The following is an 18,331-nucleotide window of genomic DNA, read 5'->3' as shown; positions in this document are numbered from 1 at the left end:
CAGGACCCCGGGAACATGACCTGAGCTTAAGGCAGATGCTTAACCAACTGAGCCACCCAGGTGCCCCTATTTATCTATTTTATAGTAGGTTCCATGCCCAAGATGGGGCTTGAACTCACGACCCTGAGATCAAGAGTTGGACGTTCTACTGACTGAGCCAGCCAGGTGCCCTAAGAGTCTTATTCCATCAAGGTTCGGTATGGTGGACACAGTCATGCAATTGGCTATCCACCTCACCCATTAGGACATCAAAATCAAGAATCTGAAATGAACTCAATTATCCATCCATCCATCTATGCTTCCATTCTCTGATTCATTCAGCAAAAATCTAATGAGCATCTATAAAATGTCAGGCATCTGCTGCTGGATTAGGATCGAGAACAAATCAGCTAGACAGTCAATCTCATGGGCCTTTCAGGCTCGTGGGGCAGACAGTTAACAATTGGGTGGAGTAGAAATGTCTACAACCATGAAGAACATATGTTATCATTTGTGGCTAGATGAATTCCTTTGAACAGTGTAATTAAAACTAAATGAGAAATTCACAGCCTCATGCCCACTGTCCACATTCAGGTGCTCAGGTCATATGCATGTGTGGGAGCATACTGGCCTGGAGGGCAGGAAGAGGGCACATGGCTTACATGTGGCTCCTGGCTTCTCCATCTGATGGCACAGAACAGACCATCTCATCTCAGAAAGTTCCACTAGACAGTGCTGGTCTAGATCATGCTGTGCCCCGTAGACCCAAGAGCAGAGGGAAACATGTTCACTCAAAGGTGACAGACAATCCTTCCTCCCAGAACACAAACACCAGTACCACAGTTGTTTAAGCTTTATTAAACAAACGAGTTCCAATCTCAGCTGACATGCTCCCAAATCAACTGCTGATTTTGCTACCAACTGTGAACTGGTTAGTCAAAGAGAAATCACCTCTCACCATCCCATTCTGTCCCCTCTAAACATTAGCCACTCTTAAAGTAGCACCTTAGAGCGAATGAATGAATGAATCATAGGTGATTTTTCCTGTATCTACAATTATGTCAGATTTGACTCTCGTCATTGAAAGAAAACCACTCTTTGGAGTAAACCCCCTTGGACTGACACTGCTGATTATGAGATGCTGCGAAGACCTCCTCTGGGTTCCAAGAGCAGTGCCAACAGAGGAAGGGCTGCTGGGGGCTGGCACGTGCCACAGCCTACAGCTTCGAGACCACTGGTGGGTCCCTGGCATCAGTCTCCAGCCACTCAGTGAGGATCTGATTCAACTCGGTGGGCCTGGAAAGGGAATAAAGGGTGGATTCACACGTGTCGGAGCTACTCACCCCACACAAAAGCAGAGGTGAAGAAGTGAATGGCTAAGCCAAGAAAGCCGTATTGGAGGTGAACAGGAAGTCCCACCTCCACTGAGGGATCCACACCGCCCGCCCCACGAACCGCCACATCTCCTTACTTCTCCATCTGTGTCCAGTGTCCACAATCCTTAATGTGTCCCCTTTTCAGGTAGGGAATCTGGAAGAAAACCCCACCCGGAAAAGTAAACAGCAGAATACAAGTGGGTCTGGTTTTAGGTTAGTGCTCCACACAAGCCACCCCCTGAAAACCCCTGCACTATTAAGGAAAGCAGTGGACATTTCTTGAGCTCCTATTATGTGCCAGGTACCCTAAGTGCACTGTCTAACCTTGAGCATAACCCCTAAGATGAAGGCTCAGAGAAGTTAGGTAACCTGCCCAAGGCCAAACAGAGCGGCTGAGCTAGATTCAAATTCAGGGCTGACTTGTACTCATCACAACAAGCTGCTTCTCTTTAGAATCACTAACACTCAGCTTGTTCACTGTCTGGAAAATGCCTGGTTGTTTGGCTCCTGCCACAAAGGTATGACTGAGTCCCCCTCTCGGGCTACCTCCCTTCTCCCTGGTGGTCTGCATGCAGGGCTGTCCACCCTCCCTTTTGAACCTGAAATCCTCACAGTGCATCACAGCAACAAGCAGCGACCATGGACAGAGAGCGAGTGGCAGCACTGCACTTGCACAAGCAGGCTCCCTCCTGACACAAGCCTTGAACAGCGCAACATGATGTAGAAAACGCTGGGGAAAAATGTGGCTTCCCTCCCAGGGGCAAGAGCGGCCCCTTCCAAGCATAAACCTCAATCAGGTAAGCAGTCAGTTTGCCAGGGCTGGAAAGGGCCAGCTGCAGAACTGGAAATCCTACAGAAACCTTCAAAGGATAGGGCCAGAGAGAACGAGCTCGCTCAATGGGCTCATGGCTTTCCGCAGCCCTCTGTCAGCTGGTTCTAGAGCCCGCAGGAAGGGTGCCCTTGACCACATCCCACTTAACACACGGTCTACTGTGTCTGGTGATGCCCACAACACCAAGTATGGATGGACTGTTCCCAGCAGCTAGGCAGGATAAATGAGCCAGCCCACGGTCACCCCCCGCTGCAGGCCTCCCGAATCCCTACCAACCTCCATGTATGTAGCAGAGTGAGCCTCCAACTCACAGGGTGGCCCCTGTCAATCCCCTTCAATGGCTCAGGCCTCTGGGCATACAGAGCTCAGCCTGGCCCAGTAGGTTCAGTAGACTCTTCCAGCCTTCTGCACTCCTGCTATCCTCTCAGCATGCCCTGAATGCTCCTTGCCTATCGTTCTGTCTCCTGTTCTTTCTGCCAGTCAAGCCTGAGCTGTTCCCCAAGGCCAGAGGCAATGGTCAGCACCTCTGCAAAGACCTCATTCCCAACTGTGCCTTCCTCTTCACAATCTCCTGGGTTCAGGATTAACTGCTGGACAGTGAGCTCTCCAAGGGCGGAGTCTGTATCTTAGTCTTCCTTACCGTCCCACAATCTAACACAGCCAACACACTTAGGTGCCAGTAAAAGCCCACAAAATGAATGAATGAATGCACGCATGTGTGTGTAACAGGGTACGTGGGTGTCCGGCAAAGGAAGCATCATGACTATGACTGATGCTCCCAAGAGCTGATGGTGAAGCTATTGACGGAGAACCTTGAGCAACTGGTTCAAGCAGGTCTCCTGCTCTGTTTCCTCAGCTGCCATCATTCCTCTGCGACACCCGTGCCCTCTGCTGGGAAGTACCGATGACCCTAGTACAGGACCATTCTCTTACCCAGTCCTCCATATGCTTGGACATCTCAGGAACAAGCACCTTGTCCTTCTCCGCGGTTACCATTAGGGCCGGAATCAGGATCTGGGGAAGGGTCACAGGAAGCAGGAGCATCCAGAGGGAGGAAACATCCCCCCTCCACGACTCCCAGGGCACACACACAGGACTTCATGTTTCTGCTTTGTGTCTTCCTCCACTATTAACAGTGCCTCCCCCACCTCCCCTGCCAAAGACCACTCATGGTGCTGCTGTGTGGTCCTGGCTTTGTTTCCCCAGGCTGTAAGGAGGCATTGCTGTTACTGGAGACTTAAAATGATGGTGTGAGATGATAGAAAATATTTGTGTCTGCCCCAGGTTCTTGGCACAGAGATCCTGAAACCCTTACAACTTCCTACGTGCTAAGGACACTATAAGTATCTGTTGTTTAGTATTCATTGTATTAGTATCTTTCCATCCCATCCTAGCCATGGCGGGGGGGGGGGGGCGCTCTTAAAACCCTTGTAAATTCCAAAGTGATAGGAGCCTCTTTTGTTCTATTGAGGCCTCTCTGGGTGGGCTCCTGGATGGGGGCTGGTCACCAGAAGGACCAAGCCAAGATTAGAAGCTCTGCCTCCCTCCCCATTCTCTAGAGAGGGCAGAGGGGCTGGAAATGGAGTTAATAATTGATCGTGCCCATCTAAGCCTGAAGGCTTTTATGAATAAAAATCCAAAAAATCCCAATAGGGTGGGGTTTGGGGAGCTTCCACACTGGTGAACACATCCACACTGGGAGGGTGATACACCCCAACTTCACAAGCACAGAAGCCCCTTCTGTGCTTGGGACCCTGCCAGACCTCACCCTATGTATCCCTTCATCTGTATCCTTTGTCATCTCCTTTAATAAACTGGCAAATGTGTCTCCCTGAGTTCTGTGAGTCGCCCTAGCAAATTAATCGAACTGAGGAGGGAGTCGTGGGAACCTCAGATGTACAGCCGATCGGTCAGAAGCACAGGTGACAACCAGGACTTGTGATTGGCATCTGGAGTGGGGGTATCTTGAGGGACTGGGACCTTATATGTGGGATCTGACACTGTCTCCCTAGAGACATTGTCAGAATTGATTTGAATTATAGGACATCCGACTGCTGTTGCAGAGAATTGGCTGGTGGGGGAAAAAAACCCATACATTTGGTGACCAGGAATGTCAGACTTCTGGGGAAGTATTTTATGTGAAAGTAAAACAGACACACAGAAGGACAAGACTGGGTTTTTCTAATATAGATGGAGTTAGCAGTGGAGTGACCAACACAGGTTTTGTGTGCACGTGTGTGTGTATAAGTAAGAACCCATGTGCTGGCCCACTCGTGTGACTGATATTCACGGAACTGTAAAAAGAAAACTGTAGGCCCTAAATAGTGTCACTTGGGTCAGGCCAAGTCACTAAACCAGAGCTTAATACCTAACCTAATTGCAGTTCCAACCTCCCCCAGAAATGTCTTAACTGGTTAGGCAGGAATTTTTTGACTAGTGCCAATGAGGTCATCTGTCACCTGGGCCCTTTCCGACCCTTCCTAGAAAGATGAGGGAATGTGCTTAAGACCTCTGCCCCCTGCCCCCTCAAGGGAAGGAGACCTTGCCTGAAACAATCCTCTCTTTTCTTTCGCTTAGAACTTTTTTGCCCCACTCTCCTTCCTATAAAATACCTTCCACTTGGTACAACTCCTCAGAGCGCCTCTCCCCGTGCTAGACAGGACGCTGCCCGATTCAGGAATCATTTAGTAAAGCCAGTTAGGTCTTCAAATGGACTCAGTCGAATTTCGTTTTTTAACAGAACGGAAGAGATGACACCAGAAAGGAGGAAAGATGCCCTTGAACGGAGATCAATATTTCTTTTCTTTGAATTAAATGAATGCTTAAGAAGGTCAGCCAGGATTCCAGAGTGAATGGGCCAGCCACAACTGTTATCAATGTGTCATGAGCGGCGGTAGAAATGACTCCGCTTTCATCTGCAGACAGATAGGACACTGGGGGGTGGAGAAAGCCGCCTTCAGCCTCTTTGTTCTCCCTCCACCATTATAATTTTCAAACAGCTTCGATTTGTCCTTGCTCCAGGACTTGACTTGCACTATTTCCTCCCTACATGCAGAACCTGTGCTTCTCGCTGCAGCCCCTCCACCAAATGATGAAGAACTAGGAAACGCTCAAAAGTGATTTGGTTGCTGAAACTTGTCCTGAGGCTGCTGTAAACTCTAGAATATTCCCAATTGAAATGTAACTGGTTGTGGGGCATGAGAGGAGGTGGGGGAGGAGGAAGACCCGGAAGGTAGCTGTAGAAGACAGAAGCCTTCCCAAAGGCTCTGTCATTATGTCCCTCCATGCTGTGAAGGATTTTGCCTATCAAATTATGCCTTTGTCATTTTTTTGTCAGTCACAGATCAGAGACATAGATAATGAGCCTTAACTGAGCTACTACTATGTGCTTATCACTGTTTTAAGCATTTTGTGGGCATTAATCCATTTTATGCTTACACACACCTAGGATGTAAGCACTATTCTTGTCATTCCGGTATTACAGAAGCGGCAATGGAGAACAGAGTGGTTAGGTGTCTTACCCAAGGTCACACAGGGATTAGAACGGAGGCCAAATTGCTGCCCAACCTGCTCTTAACTACTGTATTCCATGTTCTACTGCCTCACCACGTCACCCATGAGGTCAGGATCTCATCTGTTTTATTTGCCATGGTATTGCTAAGGTCTAGCAAAGTGCCTGGCACATAGAGGGTGTTCATATTCCAGTGGACCGATGAGATAACCAGGGGCTACTGAGTGAGCTGAGGAACACGAAAATGAAATTTCCCGTAGGTTTTTAACATTTTGAATGTAAGCTCGGATCTGTTACAGGTTTCCCCTGCTATCAAATGTAGAGCGTTCCTGTGAAAACTGCCATAAGCCAAAATGATATAGAGTGAAGTAGCAATCACCAGTAATCTATATGAAAAAATTTTTGAACATTCCCAGACACCCCCCCTCCCCCCCAATAATCTCTTTTTGGCTTTTCTGATACCTTAGGAAACATCTTGCTAACAGAGGCACAAAAGAGACCAAAGTCAAGCCCAGATGCTCACAGACACAGTTCAAAGCTATGGTGGCCTGATGCTGAGGGGAGTTCCTGGGGAAGAGGCTTGGCGAGGCCCCTCTGGTTTGTGTGTTGACTCTATAATGACTCGCTGCAAAAGAAATGCTGAATGATACTTTTGCTTTTTGCCTTTTTTTCCTAAAAGGGAAAATCCTTTTTGGATTTCTTTCGGCTAGAGAAAACCGCTACTAATGTAGGCCTTTTGTAAAAGCGAACTTTCAGAACGTGGGGCGTATACCTGTATTCCCTTTGCAGACTTAGAGATTGGAAATGTATCTTCTGCTTGGCAAACGAGGACACTGAGATGCAGGTTGACTTGGACAAGGTGACACAGCCAGAAGCTAAAGCCTGTCTGAGAGCACCTAATGCTCCTTCTGAGAAATGGGGGCTCCATGATCCTCCTCACCTTCGGGAGTCATCCTGGACTATCTGCTGCGCTGACCTGGGGCACAGCCAGGAGACCTGAGCCTTCCACACCTGAGCCTTCCACACCGGTACCGCAGACACCTGGCCAGACCCCTGCTCTGCCCCAGTGCCACCCTGACCATTCCAAGGGAAGCATCAGCAAAAGTCCTAAGAGTTTTCCCCCCATTGTGCGGAGGGAAAGGACATAAAGGACAAGGATGGCAAGTCACTCTGTCCTGCCCATCCCCCCACTCCCTCTGACCCAGGGGCAGCTGAATTGGGCCAGTGAAGGGGGCTTACTGGGGAGGACAACCACGCTGGATCAGCACTCACCTTCCGCCCCACACCTTTGCAGCCCCACCGCCAGTTCGTTTCCACGTTGCGATACCAGTTGAGGGGACCTCTGGGGGTAGGGAAGATCGGGGAACAAAGATAGGAAAGCTTTTAGTGGATGACGATGCTATAGACTTCACGGGCAGCCAGCCCTGCACAGAGCCAGTCTGCCCAGTGGGAGCCAAGGTTCCTGCAGCGGGAAAGAGAACAGAGCCCGGGGTTCACATCTGGTTGCTGGCCCTACAGGACTCTCCATATTCTCTGAGGGCTGTTGTGTTAGATAATGGGGAGCTTTGTTTAGTTCTGCTGCCAGCCAGAAGCCACTCTCCTGCCCCTGGAACCTACTGAACCTACTGCAAAGGAACTTCAGGAGCTGGACGTGGTGCGGAGGCGCTCTCCTTCTAATGGGACATAGGGAGGTGGCTCAAAGATGCCCCTCTGAGCAGGTGAGGATGGCCAGGGGCTGCACCTGAACACTCTCCCAATCCTCAATACAAACCAACCAGCCAAGCAACAAAAATCAAGAACGTGAGAGGCCTGTAACTCTCCCCTGTAGAGGTCTATAACTTTGGAGTCTATGTAGGCTTTTTGTGTTTTTCTGAAGAAAGATCCCAGGGCTGTCGCCTGATTCTCTTAGGGGCTTATGACTGAAAACATGTTTTTGGCCATCTGTTCTGAGGGGGCCCACAAGCACAAGCAGGAAGCAAGCTGAGTTATCCCAAACTAGTACAGGCCGAGTATCTCCAGGAGGGAGCCTCCTGATACAGGAGGTGTTGAGGCAGAGGCTGGCTGAGCATTCACAGGAGGGACAGCAGGCCTCACCCTGCACCCCAAGAGCAGAAGAGCCCCTCCTTGCTGATCATCTCTCTTCTGTGTTAGGGGCACTGTTCTCTTTACCTGAAACCAGACTTCTGGAACTGCTGCACATAGAACTGAATGTCCTCCTCAGTGACGATGCTGCTGAGACTGGGCTCTTCTGGGGTTTTCACAAGGAGTCCTCCTGCAAACAGCCACCGCTTTGCTCTCCCAGACCCGGGCCAACTCAGGTTGGGCATCGAATTGCCTCTCAGGTCATATCTGAACTCACAGTGAAAGGTCTTGTGCTCCTTCGTTCATTCCATCTTTCTTCTCCACCATGAGCCCATCTCCTCTCAAGCTGCAAATCTGTGCCCTAACTGTCATTCTGGAACCCAGCGACGTCATGCTCATGGACCTTCCCTTCCAGGATGAACTTTAGGACAAACCATATCTCTTGCCTTTAAGAACTCCCCAAGTGGTTCCAGGATGACACTATTTACTGTTTACCAGGCCCTGCCAACCCTCCCTTACCCTCTCTCCCCAACTAAACCTTTTCTAAATAGCTTAACTAATAATATTCCTCTTTAGATATCTCCACTGATTCTTGGAATTTTTGGAAGCATGCACTCTGATTTTTCTCTTAGTCTGGAGGAAAATCCAGGAAAGAGAGCATGCATTCTGTTGCCTTCTGCATGCTCTGTATTCTTTGCACAGTGTGGAATCCTATCTGGTCTTCAGTGGGGTACACTGTGTCCTGGCAGTCCCCAGTCCCCTTGGTGGCGACCTTTCGAGGACAACAGGCAGCCCAGGGACAACTGCTATTTCACAGGGGACAGCCACGGGGCTGTTAACGCCAGCACTTGAACATGGCTGACTCACCATTTTCAGGCACGGGAACTTTTGTGAGATGCATCAAAGCGGTGATCAGAGTGCCTCCCCCCAGCCTGGCGCTCCAGGCTTGCTCAGCACCTCTGGAAGAAGAACCCCCACCTGCTCTCCTCTTGTTACCACTGCTGTCTGCCACTCTAAGAGGCCATGGGCTCCCTGAGGGCAGCGGTTGTGCTTTGTGCATTTGGGTATCTGCCCCTGCCTCATATTAAGTGCAGGCTCTAAATGCTCAGGGAATGAAGGGATCAATAAGAGACTGCATGAAAGAGGAAAGACGAGGAGGGAGAGAGGGAGAGAGGGAGAAAGCGTTCTTGACCGGTGAGAGGAGTATGGCCTTAGGGTAGGAAGAGTTTAAGTCCAGTCTAACCTCTTTGAACAAGGTCTTTAACTCTTTTGGGATCTATTTTCCCCATTTGTGGAACAGTGATTAACAGTGGGATTTTTAAAGGATGTCATGACGACTATAAATAAGATATCCGAAGGGGGCTGGGCCAGTGTTTGATGCACACAGTAGGTGCTCCAACAAGTGGTAGCGATCATTATTATTAATACAAGTGCACACTGGCAAGGCCACAGTGTTGGGGCCAAAGCAAGGTTCTGTGGGAGCAGTGATGGATGTGGGAGCTGCGGGGTTGAGCTCCAAACTGCTCTCAGCTTTGACTCTTCACTTGTATTCAACCCAGGAGGGAGAACAAGCACGGTCTTCATATGGAGAAACTTTCTGGAAATGGTGGGAACACAGTATAGGGATGGAGGAAAGGCTGACTTTGGCTCTGTGTGCCCCAGGTGATCCCTGTAGAAGTCAATTAGTATCTTAGGTCTTGGCCGTTATCAGTGAAGGGTGGGATTGCCCTGATGAGCTCTAAGATTCCTCTGAGCTCTTAGGGCTTAAGATCCTGGACCCAAAGTTCCCTGGAGGAAAGGAACCAAGGTCATGAGGTCAGCCCAGGGCGAGGGTGTGTGCTATTCACCAGCAGGGGTTGGAGAGGAGGAAAGGGGGGGGGGGGGCTTTTGTTAAGCAAGTCAGGGTGGAGAGCTAGCCAGTGGCTGCTTCTGCTCAGAGCAGTCCGAGGGATACTCCTTTAACATTTAGCTGATTCCTGCCATGACCCTCTTGTCCCCCTTTCCTCCTGAGAACCTCTTACCCCTTTCACGGACTCTGCCCACGTTGAGAAAAGGCTGTAGGGAAGAAGGTTAGAAATGTCGTCATGGGTGAAGTAAAGGAAAAATGTTGAAACAGGTCATCTGTAAACCTGTCACAACCAAAGACCTATGAGCACCATCAAGTGATGCAAACATGCTAAACTCCCAAGAGAGGTAGAGAATCTTCAGGGGTCAAAGCAGAGGCAGCTAACAACCAAAGCTCTGCACTCACGCTGCTCCTAGGAGCTTGCAGGTCTTGGTCATGTAAGGACTTGGGTTGACACAACCCATCGGAACAAGAGATGAGACCCCAGACCTATGGTGGGTGGTAAGTTAAAGATGAGATACTCCCTACCCTGCCACTGCAAATCCAGCAAATCTGTAGTCCTCGGTGAAAGGGTGGACTAGAAAAATATCCACCCATCATGCAGAGCAATGTCAAAGGAGTTGTTTCACTTCCATTTGGTACTAAGATGAAACCACAGAAAACTCCCCTAGGAATTCATAGCTATAAGCCTGCCTTCACAGGTATCTCAGTTTAAACCTACTCTATCTGTGGGATCTGGAAACCTCCAAGATGCAAAGTAAACAACAACAAGGTAAGTGAGCCTAGGCTGGTAATGCCCCCAGGAGGCCTGGTAGAACCAGCAACTGCTAAGGCATCCTCTCAAGCCCAACTGAAGCAGCTTGGGCAGATTCAGTGCTGCTGAAGATGAGCTCACAAACTCAAACTACAAAACTCTCCCCCACATCTCAGCCCCTTCACACACACACACACACAAGCCCCATTGCAAGAGGTAGCAAACATAGCAAACAGTAAAGCCAGGGTCTCCAAAAATATCAAATAATAGAACTCCGAGAGAGAGAGAGAGAGAGAGAGAGAGAGAGAGAGAACGAAAACCTAGTATGCTTAACATGATTAAAGACATAAAGGAAATAGAACATAAGAATAAAACAAGACTCTATCACAAAACATTAGAATGATTTGCAAAAGAGCCAAATTAAAAAAAAAACACACCTTGTTTATGGAAATTAAAAAGAAAACTTCAGAGATGTATTAAGCTGCAGATCTGACACCACCAAATACAAGGAAGAGGGCAGACCTCAGGCTGGTTTTTCAAAAACAATGACAGAAGCTTCTACCTAGAATTCTAGACTTGGATGAACTAGTCTACAAGACTGAAGATCAAAATTAAGATATTCTCAGGTTAAAAAATTATACTTTTGTTATTAATAGACTCTATGGAGAGAACTACCAAAGAAGGTACTTCAGGAAGAAAGAAATTATTCAAAAGAGAAAGGAGCAAGACACAGAGGTGACCAGCAAAGGCGCTGGCAAACACGGGGACGTCTCGGCAGCACTGACTATATGACCAATGGCAGTGGCAGGACGGTTGGCACATATGTTTCAAAGCCCTATTGGGATGTGATAGGGAGGATGTAACCTTTCCCCATGAGGAGGGGAGTGTGAAGACCTCAATCACCCTGACTACAGAAGTCAAAGAAAAGAATGCCAAGTTGCTCATTTTCAGACCCTGCCATGCTCCAGGACCCTTCCCTCCCAGGGAAGCCTTCCAGAGGCCTTCGTACCTCTGCAGCATCCCATTCCACCCTTCCACCCTCCTGCCCTCCTGCCCTCTGCAACACTCACCTTGCCATCACTTGCTCTGAAGAAGCTTTTGAAAGTCCGACTCAGGTTCTGTTCCAGTTCGGCCTCAGCTACTCCCTAAAACAAATTAAGAAAGCAAGAGGAGGGACTCCATAGAAATTGTGAGAACCAGAGCCTGCCTCAATCTGACCCATTAAGCCCCATCTAGCCCATGTTTCATTAGAAGTACGTTAGTTTGGATTTTCTGATTGAAACACATTAAAAAAAAAAAAATCTTCAGGGCACCTGGGTGGTGCGGTCAGTTGAGCAGCTGACTCCTGATTTCAGCTCAATTCATGATCTCAGGGTCTTGATATCAAGCCCTGCATCGGGCTCAATACTAAGTGAGGAGTCTGCTTAAGATTCTCTCTCCCTCTGCCCCCTCCCTGCATGTGCGTACTCTCTTACTCTCTCTCGCAATAGGAAATGAATATTTAAAAAAAAAAACTTCAAATAAAACCCAAGATGCTAACAGTGGTCCCCCCGTGGGAGATGGATTTATGGCTTTCTTCTCTGTTTTTCAAAATTCCTACAGTGAGAATGTCTTACTTGTAATAAGCCCTTCAAAGGAATGGGAGAGGACTGGACAGGAGGACATTGCTGGTGAAAAGCAAATGGTTCCAAGGGTTCCAAGCAGCCAAGTGGAAAAGCCAAAAGTTGTTCCATTCATGCATCTCATTTTGCTATGGTAACTTCAAACCCAACCTCTTTGAGCTGGGTCTAAATTATTACAGACTGATTATTATTCCATGCCCATGGATTGTCTCTCAAAGGACAGGGCAGCAAGGTTGCTTGGGTTAAGACCCATATCCTTTGTGGTGACAAATTGCCAGGTCTCTGCACTCATGGGAGCCTTGTTACATATAATGCCCAATCCACACACGGTTCTTCGGTCATTTCCACGTCTCTGGCTTGTGCACGACTGGAAAGTTCTCTGACTTGAACTTGCCTCATCAGTTCCACAGATACTGGGCCCCTTCTCTTGCAAATGGGTCTAAGAAGAGATGCTAATGTACAAAATAGAGGTCCCCAGGGTGGGGGTGAGGGTTGGATGTGGACTGAGGACAATGCTGGAGGTGTTGATATACCCTGAGACCAGGGGAAGACATCCTTGCTGGAAACTCAGGGTCTGGATTTCTCAGCTCCCCTTCCTTCTTATCCAAATCCTCCATCCAGGAGCATGTTGTGACACTAAGATAGGGTGGCAAGGGGCTTCAAGATCCATCAGTGGATGCAACTCTACTGGCTAGTCTCTCAGGATGTGATTTTTTTGGGGGTATAAAAAGTACATTTTAATCCAGACTTTCTCTCTTGGAAATTGAAAGCATTGTAATTGCTCTATCTGTACCTTCTCCTTGTCTGGACCCGAAGAGTCCAAACTAACGTACTTCTACCCGAAATTGGACCCGAAAACTGTTATAAAACCTGTGTAAAGAAAGACCGCTGTCCCCGAGGCAGGGACCCACCAGAGGCAACTGCTCAGAAAGAATCAAGATCTTTCTCCAACAGTCCTGAGGAGACCAGAGCTAAGGCTGGACGCTGAGAAAGAGTACTAGGTATGTCCTGGTCCATTCAGGCTGCTCTAACACAATGCCATATGTCAGCGAGCTTATAGACAGACGTTTATTTCTCAGTCTGGAGGCTAGGAAGTCTGAGATCAGGTGCCTGCAGACTGTCTTCTGGCTGTGTGAGCATGCAGAAGGGACGAGGGGGTGCCCTCTGGAGAGGATGCTCACCCCATTCACGAAGGCGCCACCCTCACAACCTAATTGTCTCCCAAAGGCCCTACCTCCTAACATCCTCACATTGAGGATCAGGATTTCAATATGTGAATGTGGGGGGACACATTCAGTCTATAGCACGGTGCCAACCTAGTTTTTTCTCCTCCTGTCTAGTGGCTTTCCTGAACGTACACAGACACCAGCTGAAATGGACTGCAGAATGTTTTCTGATTGGGCACTCTTACTTTCTCACCTCCCTGGTTTGAATACTGGAACTTGCATCAGAACACCTTGCTCCTGGGGCCCCCTGGGTGGCACAGTCAGTTAAGCATCTGACTCTTGGGTTCAGCTCAGGTCATGATCTCAGGGTCATTGAGCCCCAGGACCGTCTCCGCACTCATCAGGGTAGGGGTGGGGGAGACATTCTCTCTCCCTCTCCCTCTCTATGCTCATTCTCTCTTAAACAAAGAAATAGGGCAGCCCGGGTGGCTCAGCGGTTTAGCGCCACCTTCGGCCCAGGGCGTGATCCTGGAGACCCGGGATCGAGTCCCACATCAGGCTCCCTGCGTGGAGCCTGCTTCTCCCTTGCCTGTGTCTCTGCTTCTCTCTCTCTCCCTCTCTCTCTCTCTCTCTCTCTGTGTGTCTCTCATGAATAAATAAATAAAATCTTTAAAATAAATAAATAAAGCAAATAAATAAATCTTTTTAAGAAACAGACCCCTAGCTTCCTGACTGTGGCCTTCAAAGAACCTCCACTACCTGTTCCCCAAAACTGCCTCCACGAAATCCCGCCTTCCACCATCCCAATAAAACAACTCTATTCTTGTTGGATCCCAGAGAGCTTTAATGTGCCACCCCCCCAACCCCCACCCGGGCTACCCTCAAGGCAGGGAAGCATCCACTTGGAAGCCTCTGTGACTGATCCTAGGACAGCAGGGGCTGAACATAAATTCATGATCTCAGAGAGGAAGGGGCCGCAGGGCAGGTCTCTAAGGCGCTCTCGTGCCCGGCGGCCCTCAGGCCTGTGTGTGCACTTTAAGAGGCCCCGCTGCACAGCACTTTGCTCCGCACACCGACATCCTGAGAGCCCTGGATCTATGAGGCAGCGGCACGAAAAGCAGCATCTATCATCCACGGTGCTGGGTCTGCAGTTTGGGAATTTCCGATGCGGGCCACGCCGATGTGATCATTACACCCCCGTCACGTTTGTCAGGTCCAGTTATGATGCAGCTTCGGTCGTGACCTTCTGCATCGTGATGAACAGCTCGGCAAGAAAGAGCCGCGGGAGGAAGTGCATTTTAAGTGATCGATAAAAGCCCTGGTCAGCCCGCATGTCACATAGGTCATCGTTTTTATTCATTGGGAACTGTCCTCATCCCAGAAACTGCAGCCGTTCACGAGCCCGGGGGCTGGAGGAGCCTCCCCAAGTGCAGAGGTCTGGACGGGGCTTTGACCCGCCAATGGTCCTTAGAAGAGCAAATGGATGCCAAATGGGTCAATAAAAAATCAAAGGGATCATAAAGGTAAATAAGTCTGTCCGCACACAGGAAAGTACATCAGATCAACAGGGGGAACGGGGACAAAGGTGAGGGCCGGGAATCGGAGAAGATGATAACATTTGTCCTCTGGTTATGTGCCCTGCTGATATCACCTGACTCTCCGTAAGTTTTAAAAGGTGATAACGTATTTTTAAGTCCCGCAGACCAATGACAAAATTCCCACCTGCCCCCTGGGAGGCGGCTCCTCCCTCTGGGCTCCAGAGCCCAGCAGTTAGGGGATGGACTTTGGAATCCCCTAACAAGGCTCACCCCTAACAAGGCAAACAAGACTGCGAGCCCCTCTCCTGACACTTAACTAACTGGGCAGCTTAATATTCCCAAGCCTCAATTTCCACATCTATAAAACGGGAGTTTTGTAAGGATTTCTACAAGATAATGATAATGTGTATTATGTCTGACACTCAGGAGAAATGCCAAGAAATGGTAATAATTGTTATTATTAGTATCCCCATCCTTAAAGTTACTGGATTGCACCAGAAATGTCTATTTTGGGATCTGGTCCCCTCACCAGCCTGTGAGTGTCTCCTGGACACGCACAGTATCGTATTCATATTTTTCTTCCCATGGCCATAGCATGGTAATAGTAGGTACCCCGCAAAGGCTGGGTGGGTAGGAAGGAGAAAGGGAAGAGAGGTGCAAAGGGGGCAGGAATAGGAGAGAAAGACTTTGGTGGGAGTGTCTTCGGAATGATCCTGGCTTTTGTTTTTCCGCCCTCCACTGTGAGCTCATATTTGCCAAACAAGGCAAGTCAGCCCCAGCTTGAGGTGAGGCTGAGCAGTAATCTACAGAACGGAGACAAATGAGAGGATCCGCTCTCCTGTGACCCAAAGCTGTCCCCGGGGCAGGCAAACTGAAGACAGCCCTGGGTTTGGAAAAAAGCTCCAAACGAACTAGGGGTGGTGGGAGGGGAGGAGGGCGGGGGGTGGGGGTGACTGGGTGGCAGGCACTGAGGGGGGCACTTGACGGGATGAGCACTGGGTGTTATTCTGTATGTTGGCAAATTGAACACCAATAAAAAAATAAATTTATTATTAAAAAAAAAAAAGAAAAAAAAAGGAAAAGAAGCTCCTAGAACAAAGCCTTTGGAATTCCATTGGATCCTGGAGCTTGGTCTCAAGAGTACTCCCAGGCTGTTTAAGGAGGTCTTCTCATGGTGTGAATGACTAGAAACATAAGGAAACCCACTTTGGAGAATTCATTAGAATTTCTTGGCCTTTCTAACTAACTACCACTGCCTCCTCCCGCTCTTTATTTTAAACTTGAAGTCACAGAAACTCATAGCTACTCCGGGGGGCTTCTTTTCTCCAATCTGCCCTTTTGCTCCTTCCAAGATGTAGGACAGGTCAGCCTCAGAAGATGCTCTTAATTGGTTCTACTGTTTCATTGCCAAGACAGTGGAGACAGCCACTGAAATCAAAGGGCACAAGCCCGGATGGCCTCTGTCCCCCTACAGCTACTACAGCTACCACTAGAAGATGCATCACGGGGAGAAGAAGGCCCCATCTGATCAGGGGGTTGGCGCCAGCATCTCTGCTTCATGTTCTGTCTACCTTGATAATCCTCACTCAGATTCCTCTGAAATTCTGGGGCAGGGTTTTCTCAAACTAGGTCAGAAAATTCATGGCTGGGGTGGTTGCCCCTGAGATGGAAAATGCTATCTGAAATCTGGGCAAAAAGAGAAAATGGTTTATTATTCTTCAGTGTTCGGCCAGACAGACAGATGCACACACACACACTCAGAAGAGAGGTGAGTCAGGCCCCACGGTAAGTCCATGAGAAGACCCACTTCCACTGGGTGGGCTCCTTCGCTCTTTCCCATGGCACTGAGTTTCAAAGGCCACCTTACAGATGGAGACTCTTGGGTGGAGTGTGACCTCCTTCAAAGTCAGGCACATTATAAATGGCCAAGCTGGAGACAAGAACTCCAGACTTCAAAACCCCCTGTATCCAGTTCTCTTTACTATAATGTAACACTACCCATTTACGAAAACATAAATAAAATAAGAGTTTCTTCCGTGGCAGATGCAAACAGCGGCACTTTCTTCTAAGATGTATTATTCAGCTGTGACAAACAACCAAAATATTGTCCTCAGTAGAGGACTGGTTAAATAAGTGACGGTCCAGGGACGCCTGGGTGGCTCAGTGGTTGAGCGTCTGCCTTCGGCTCAGGTCGTGATCCTGGGGTCCTGGGATAGAGTCTCGCATCCGGCTCCCCTCTGCTTCTCCCTCTGCCTGGTCTCTGCCTCTCTCTCTCTGTGTCTCTCATGAATAAATAAATAAAATCTTTATAAAAAATAAAATAAAATAAATGATGGTCCACCTGTATTCTGCAGCACCAAGAAGCCATTGCTACGAATGAGGTAAACCTATACGTCCTGGCAGGAAAATCTGTCCAAGATCTAGTAAATGAAAAAGCAGCATGATTCCATTTATATAAAAATTACACATACACTCATATGCACATATGCATGCCCCCTCCCCCGCCACACTTAAAAGCATATTTTTAAAAAATGTCTGGGAAATACTTGCTAAACTATTCATAGTAGCTACTTCTAGATGAGCGAAAGGGGATTCAACTTTTTATTTTATACGACTCAGTACTTTTTTTTTTTTTTAAAGCACCAAGCATAAATCATCTGCAACATACAGGCACTAACAAGTCACCAGCTGTCCCTGTAGTCTGGTGGCCTGGTGGGGGGCTACTATGTGTGTTCTGGGGATTAAGGGGGACTCTGAACACCATGAGGGAGAAGGAAGAAAACCATTTGTGGATGTTGGGGTGCCCTTCCACCTGGCGAAACCATCTCTTCTTGACTGCTATCTATAATTTCCTTTCCCCACATTTTCTCTCTATTACCTAGTTTCTCAGCTGGTTAAATACTTAAAAGTGGGCTTTGGCTTGCTCTCGCCTACAGAGCCGATAGCTTGCTGTATGGTTCCAGACACCCACACCACACACACACACACACACACACACACACACACACACCCTTCTCCAAAGAAATAAAAATACATATATACTATTAAGGAGGAGTAAAGAGGCACTGGTGTTGGCAGACAGAAGGGGACACGCACTAACCATGTTTTGATTTCGGGGACAGAGGGACTATGAAATATCCCCAGGCTAAGCCAGGACGTGAAGAATCTTAAGGATTAAGACACGGAACTTGTCACATTCAAATTACCCAGCCGATTCTATTTGACTCTGCTGCCCAGAGCTCCTCTTCCTCTTTCCTACTATACAAATGCAAAGCTTGTCATCTCTTTGCTAAGAAAAAAAGAAAAACATGCCTTTTCATTTTGGTTTCCACCAGACTTGGCAAATACGCAGGACGAGAGACAGTAAACACAATGGCTCAGGGTTCAAAGAGCTAGAGGAACTGAATCTAAACTTGGGAGTTTACCTAGGCCACACCCTGTCCTGCTCAGCAAGCGTGAACCAGGCGTGGGAGGGACACCGGTCTGGAGGCTTCCTTAGGCTGAATGCATCCACGGTGAGCGCTTCGGGTCACTCCTCCTGGCTGGGGAGTGGCGGGGACAGGTTTGGGAGCAGAGAGGCAGGAAGGAGGGGGTTCCAGCACCCACCCCTGAATGAGACAGGTGC

At 48.6% G+C, this 18,331-nt stretch overlaps 1 protein-coding gene across 1 annotated transcript in view; it reads right to left on the bottom strand.

Annotated features, from left to right (window-relative positions):
* Positions 1 to 817: 817 nt before the first annotated feature.
* Positions 818 to 18,331, bottom strand: part of EPHX2 (epoxide hydrolase 2) — a 62,050-nt gene continuing 44,536 nt past the window's right edge. Inside the window, exons 13-19 of the mRNA XM_041765453.1 lie at positions 11,451 to 11,525; positions 9,802 to 9,835; positions 7,868 to 7,970; positions 6,971 to 7,040; positions 3,121 to 3,201; positions 1,451 to 1,509; positions 818 to 1,275 (exon numbers count right to left, since the gene is read on the bottom strand). Coding sequence (XP_041621387.1) covers positions 1,197 to 1,275; positions 1,451 to 1,509; positions 3,121 to 3,201; positions 6,971 to 7,040; positions 7,868 to 7,970; positions 9,802 to 9,835; positions 11,451 to 11,525 — 501 coding nt within the window. The 3' untranslated portion in view covers positions 818 to 1,196. The remainder of the gene's footprint in view (positions 1,276 to 1,450; positions 1,510 to 3,120; positions 3,202 to 6,970; positions 7,041 to 7,867; positions 7,971 to 9,801; positions 9,836 to 11,450; positions 11,526 to 18,331) is intronic.

The sequence above is a fragment of the Vulpes lagopus genome, chromosome 8 (genome assembly GCF_018345385.1).
Source record: "Vulpes lagopus strain Blue_001 chromosome 8, ASM1834538v1, whole genome shotgun sequence".
NCBI lineage: Eukaryota > Metazoa > Chordata > Mammalia > Carnivora > Canidae > Vulpes > Vulpes lagopus.
This window is presented reverse-complemented; position numbering and strand designations above follow the sequence as displayed.